The 6,720-nt window shown below is 34.9% G+C and overlaps 1 protein-coding gene across 1 annotated transcript in view; it reads left to right on the forward strand.

Moving 5' to 3' along the window:
• Nucleotides 1-2,705: 2,705 nt before the first annotated feature.
• Nucleotides 2,706-6,720, forward strand: part of LOC107694694 (tectonin beta-propeller repeat-containing protein 2-like) — a 16,421-nt gene continuing 12,406 nt past the window's right edge. Inside the window, exons 1-7 of the mRNA XM_016494393.1 lie at nucleotides 2,706-2,819; nucleotides 3,344-3,601; nucleotides 3,707-3,835; nucleotides 4,198-4,329; nucleotides 4,458-4,615; nucleotides 4,720-5,026; nucleotides 5,122-5,254. Coding sequence (XP_016349879.1) covers nucleotides 3,383-3,601; nucleotides 3,707-3,835; nucleotides 4,198-4,329; nucleotides 4,458-4,615; nucleotides 4,720-5,026; nucleotides 5,122-5,254 — 1,078 coding nt within the window. The 5' untranslated portion in view covers nucleotides 2,706-2,819; nucleotides 3,344-3,382. The remainder of the gene's footprint in view (nucleotides 2,820-3,343; nucleotides 3,602-3,706; nucleotides 3,836-4,197; nucleotides 4,330-4,457; nucleotides 4,616-4,719; nucleotides 5,027-5,121; nucleotides 5,255-6,720) is intronic.

Below are 6,720 nucleotides of genomic sequence, written 5' to 3' on the forward strand. Positions count from 1 at the left end.
TGTAGAAGATTTGTCGCCTCGCGCCACTTCCCGTGTGGACAGTCACCGCATCAACTGATTATAATGGCTTCTCTTGGTGTAGACACGGCTTTAGATACAGATTAATCACACGTCTTAGACTGGAAATATCCAGAATTAGGTCAAACAAAAGGTGTCCATGGGAACGGGGCTAGTGAAACACACCATGCACTGAACATACAAGCATCATGCTCATCCAAACAGCGCCTGTCCTGTGCCCTCAGCTTTTTGAGCTAACTGCATTTTTTTTAACGTCCAAAAACAACATTGACAGCATCAGAAACAAACCCGTAAACTGATGTCCGAGGCATTTTTTTTTTAAAACCGTATTAAATGTATGCATCATGAATATGGAATACCACGGTCTTAATTCCAAAAGGGCTTTTACTAGTAAAAATCCAATCAGTGTAAACAAAAGCCAGCCATACTGAATGCATTTTACACTGCAATTAACCTACAAATGCATAAAATGTTATGAAATGTATGTTTTAAATTTTGAAGGCAGAAATATGTCAATCAATTAAATGATACGTTTAATATTAAACTAAAACAGACACTAGGTGGCGGCAAGTCACTGTCTTAACGAGTGAGTTATGCCTTCAAATAGGTTACGCTGATTCCGAAAACACCACTACTTGTTGCCGCAGTTCAGCTGTGGATTTGTTTCTGTGATAATTATAAAGGCCAGCTTATTTTATAATTATAAATTATAAAATAATTATAAAAAAAAATGTGTTATTTAAAAAAATATATTTTCCTGACAAAATTATCAAAAAGATGGCAGGTAGGGGACATGTTCGGGGGAGCACGACTTCTTATGTTGAGAGAAAGACATTTATTTCTCGTGGCCATGCGTTTATGCTGCCTTCACGTGCTATCGAAATTATCATAAATATTAGTTTCCTAATAGGAAATTGGACGTGAACGGCCTCTCAAGTCGTAATGTACTACTGGGAAATACTGATACCAGTGTTTCCGAGGTGGGCGGGTCATAAACTTTAAACGTGGTGGAGGGGACAACCGTCCATTGCTTCTCTGTCTCAATGCTGTTCTCACAACAACAACATCCCTTTGTCTTGTCGCTACAGTAGTGTATTTATAGGCTAGATATGAACGATCGTTCGAAGCATATTGTATGTTTTATAAGCAGTGAAATAAGCATGTATTTGACCGAAATTCCAGAATTGCCAGCAAACTGCATGTATAGCGCTGTGAATGATTATTTGATTGTCAACCAATGGGATGCTACATTTTATTCTTTCCTACATTTGAATACGACAAGCTCGTAATCACGACTTCATAAGTGGGAAATAGGAAATTTCCGATAGCAAGTGAAGGCAGCATTAATTCACGAACCTGCGTGACCACAGCAACCTTGGATATTCAGAAATGGATATATGAATACATTACTGGGCCTATTTTGTTTTGAATTTAAGAAAGTGCAGAATTAAGAATTATTATATTAACCCATACTGCACATACCATGCAGGCCAATATGTAGCCTAATATTCTTCCTTTCTTTATTATTATTAGTAGTAGTGTTAGTATTATCAGCATCAGCATCTATAGCCTATATCCAAAATAAAATTAAATAGGCTAGCCTATATGAAATAGGCATGCGGAATAGGTCTAATCATTTTATGACGCATTGTGATGCTGATATAAGCGATTCTGCATAAATGTTACTAAATAGGCCTATCATACATGTTAACTTACTGTTGTAAATAAAGTACTCATGTTATATGCTATATTAATTAACAAAAGTTGCGTATGACTTTGGAAGCAAAACACTTAATTGCGTCTGATGTTTCCAGATAATCTTACTTACCAGATAATGAACGTCTTTAAAGCAATATATTTGCGCACATTTTGGTTTTTATAAAAAGAACATGCATAAATGAGAAAATCGGTCGGTCACAGAATTCGGTGCAACACTGGCCCTGCAGCAAGCTCAGTTAACAGATCTGGTGCTCTGTGTCATCATCATAATAATGCTGATCTACAGTCCATCCAACAGACTTTTTGGTGAAGAAACATTTGGGCAAACTAGTCAGAGGCTAACTATGTTATGACTGAATATGTTACTGTTTGTTCAATTTCAGATCCATAGTTGTCTTTTCTATTAAAGTTGAGTGCATGTCAGGGATAGTGAAATACAGACTGACCTTTGCCGTTTGTACTGGTGGTACTTCCTCAAGCATTGCCATTCCATACAATGATGATATCATTATTTTATTAGCTGTGCATAATTTTCATCTCATTTTGTAGAAATGAGAATTGTATGTTGGTTTCAAACAATTTCATTTAAAAATGTTTACAGTTCAAAACAATTTTAAATTAGAATAATTTTGGTAAATAAAGCATAAGAATATTTCAAGAAGGTCAACATGAAAAGATTAATGTAAATAAAATCTACAGAGAGGAGAGTTTATTATTATTAGCCTATTATTATAGCTTTATTAAACCTCTTCAAATGACAAGCAGGCGCTATCATTGTTAAACACAAACACAATAAATCCAAGCATCATACATAGATCATACATTATTTTTAAATGTCACAAACTTGGATAAACTTAAACAATTCTTCCTTTGCATAAGGAATTTAAGCGACGTGAGTTTCACTTCCGCTGCTGTAGGTGTCGCTGGCGTTAAGTTTCTGTTTCAACCCAAAACAGAACGAAGAAAAACACGAGCCTTTCAACAAGAGCTATCTGTCAAAGCAGCAGAAATGTCAACAGATCGCCCTCTTCTAAACTATAAAAACGTCTACGGTTCAGAATCAATGTGAACCTTTCCCGGTGGTAAGTTTTGTAGAAACTGAAAAGCTCATGTAGTTTACCGCGTTGAGTACGCTAGCTAGAAAGCATAACGTTACACATCTTTTATAGCAAATTGCAAACGACTGTTTTTTTTTTTGTTCTTAGTCTTTGTTATTTATTCAAACTAGTGCACAGGCCACAAATAAAACAGTTGGACGCGTACTGTCCTGTATTATCGTATTTAACACGTTGAAGCCTTTTTTTAATGTTGGAAAATAGCATTGCGTTGTGTATTTAAGTCGTGGTTAATGTTGTTAATATTGGCTTTTGGGTGGGTTCACTATTTAGTTCACTACACAGATGTTTAGATGCGATTGATAATTTAAGTGTCAATGCGGAGTGGACGTGTTGTGTTAGAAAGAACAATGACTAACTGTCCACGTGATTAAGTTAAGCAATAAAAGAATAAAGCTCCATAATAACTTCTATATTGTGATCAGAGACATAAACTTTTAAAATATTGTACTTGGAAATGGACTTTTGAAAATGCTTTTTTTTTTTTTTAGGTTTCATCATCAGTGGATGCTGAGATCTATAGGGTGACCATGGCCACCCATCCAGCACCACTGCCCTTGAGGGAGTTCTGCCCCCTCTACTACCTTCTCAATGCCATCCCTGCTAAAGTCCAGAAAGGTTTTCGTTCGGTCCTGGTCTACTTGACCGCATTGGACAGCAACAGTGATTATTTGGCCATTGGCAGCAGCATTGGCATGCTGTATCTTTACTGCAGGAGAGTAAGCCAGATGAACAAATACAATATAGAGGTAAGTCTGCTTAGTGTGTCCTCACTCTTCTGCATCACTCACAGTTGATCACATCTGGTAAGGTAATGTTTTCTACAATATATCTTTTGTAATTTGTTTTAATAGGGCAAATGTGAGGCCATTACTGCAGTGAAATTGCTGAATTGTTTCGATGATCTTGTGGCTGTTGGGACAGCATCAGGCCGGGTTGCTTTCTTTCAGCTTGTGTCACCATTGCCTGGTAGAAATAAACAGGTACAATTTCATCTCTGATTACAGTTTTCAAGTAGCAATGGTTTCATTAAATAAGTGATTAGGTTTAATTTGTTTTTTTTCTACGATAATTCACACTATATTGGAATAACAATGTCAATGACTGACTATTTAATACAGCATTTTTACTTTCCTTTTTTACTTATTAGAAGATGCAAATTAAGCATTTATTTTATTTAGGTTTTAACATTATTTAAGGTTTGTATATATCCAAAGTAGCTATTTTTTGTCCCTTCCTGAAAAAAAAACCCCATAAAGAAACAATTATCTGATTGATAATCTGATTGTTGATGAATACATCTTATTAGTAAAAGACCATGGTGTCAATTTTTGTCTTATTACAGCTGAGAAGATTTGATGTTGTGGGCTTGCACAAAAGCACAATTACTGCATTAGCATGGAGTGCTAATGGCATGAAGCTCTTCTCTGGTGATGATAAAGGGAGGGTGGTTTATTCTTCTGTGGACTTGGATCAAGTAAGCCTTTTATAAGCAGTCGATTGACAATATAGTTTAAGAAATCTGACTTTCTGTCTTTCTAAAATCTGATTTTGTTTTACTGTCTAGTGGCTGAATATATGTGTGTGTGCGAATTGGTCTTTTAGGGATTGTGTAATCCAGTGGTCTTCTTTGAAGAGCCTTCAGCAATAGTTCAGTTGGAATATAGTCAGAAAGTACTTTTGGTTTCGTCCCATCAGCGCTCAATGCTCTTCTACACGCAAGAGCAGTCACATCATCAGCTGGGCACTAAACCACGTAAAAGGTACAAAACCCTCAATCCATCTTCACCTAAAAGTGATCTATCATTGTCAGGATTGCAGCACTGCATTTATGCTGAATTCTTGATATCTGGCTTTCTTTTTACAGCAATGGCAAGTTTGGTGCCTGCTTCCAACCAGCTCTATGCAAGCAGAGCGATCTGGTGGTTTACGCAGCCAGGCCTGGGTTGCGTCTGTGGAGGACGGATGTGCGGGGACGTGTCGGGGAGACCCACGTCCTAAAGCCACTTTTTAATCAGGATATACCTCAGTTTGAGCTGTTCCCACGTTCAGGCTTCAACGGTGGCTACAGACCTTCAGAAAGACAGTTGGGAATAGTCAGCTGCTTCCTGAAGGAGGGCTGGGTCCTCAGCTGGAACGAATATAGCGTTTATGTTGTGGACTGTACCAATCAAGTATGAATTAATCTAAATTATATTCATAATTGAAATGTTGCCAATGCAAACTTAATTTGTGCTGTTTTTCTCACTTATTTAATTTGCTCTTTAAGGTCATCATTGGAGGATTGGAAAGCAGTGGAGATATAGTGTCTGTGTCATGCACTGAGAATGAAATCTTCATTCTGAAAGGAGATCGGGACATTTTGCGGATCTCAAATTGCCCTGAGGGATTGGTTTCCAACTGTGAGTTGCAGTACTGATGCCGTAATGGCAGTTTTAGTCATGCACTTTGCTCCATCAGCAGTACTCCGATATTAAGGGGTAGGGAAAAGCCTCTTTTGCCCTTGGCAGTTGAAAAAATGTTTTTACTTAGTCATCTTTTATAGAGTCAATTTGTATGAATCGTAGCTTCCTGAGTTACGTTTGATGTTGATGTGTGCCCCTCTCTCTCTCTCTCTCTCTCTCTCTCTCAACAAAAAGATGAAATTTAAATTCTTAGTAGATAGTTTAGGGATCAGTTTTTAGCAGATAGTTTAGGGATCAAGTTTTTTTAATGTTTTGAAGCATCTCTTATACTCACTGAGGCTGTGTTTATTTGATCAAAAATACAGTAAAAACTAATATTTTAAAATGTTATTACAATTTTACAAATTCATTGTAAAATTTCATTACACATATACATGTGTTAATTTACTACACGTATATTTTAAAATGTAATTTAGAGATGTAGAAATTATTCTAATATGCTGGTGCATAATAAACTTATTATTATTATCAGTGCCTGATATTTTTGTGAAAACTGTGACAATTTTTTTTTTCAGGATTCTTTGAGTAGAGCATTCAAAAGAACAGCATTTATTTGAAATATAAATTTTCTATAATATTATAAATGTCTTTACTGTCACTTTTGATAAATTTAATAGGCTAGTTCACCCAGAAATAAAAATGCTGTTATCATTTACTCACTCTCAAGTTGTTCCAAACCTGTATGAATTTCTTTCTTCTGCTGAACAAAACAGAAGATAGAAACCAAAGAGATGCTGGTCTCAGTTGACTTGCTTAGAATGAAAAAAACAACAACTAATTTTCATTTTTTTGGTGGTAAATTATCTGGTAACACTTTATAATAACTTTCATTAATAAATCATTAACAAACAAAATAAAATGCTTAACTGATTATTAGTTAATATATATTCACATAACTGGAAATATGAGATAATGTGCTTGTTAATGTTTACTAATGAACTTAATAAACATTACCTAATAATTAACGGATCATTATTTCATGTAAATTAAAATGATTGCAAATGTCATTAAACTTTCAATTCATATGATCATGCTCTACTTGAAAATCTACAAATGATTTTAACAGAAATTATACAATGATTAAAAGCTTATTTGTTAATTTACTTTTCAATGCTATACAAATGTCATTAAGCTTCAGTTAACATATTACCTAATGCTCTTGTTTACATTTACAAATGTTGTGGAAAAAAATAGCTTAATTAGTCATTTTAAGCACTTCACAAGCTATTTATGTTAATATATTATTCACAGTCCGTAAAGGTCATATGAATTAAAATATGACCATAAAATTATCTGTTAATTATTAGGTAATGTTTAATAAGTTCGTTAGTAAACATTAACAAGCACATTATCTCATGTTTCTAGCTATCTGAATATATATATATATATATATATATATATAT

The sequence above is a fragment of the Sinocyclocheilus anshuiensis genome, unplaced genomic scaffold (genome assembly GCF_001515605.1).
Source record: "Sinocyclocheilus anshuiensis isolate Anshui unplaced genomic scaffold, SAMN03320099.WGS_v1.1 scaffold942, whole genome shotgun sequence".
NCBI lineage: Eukaryota > Metazoa > Chordata > Actinopteri > Cypriniformes > Cyprinidae > Sinocyclocheilus > Sinocyclocheilus anshuiensis.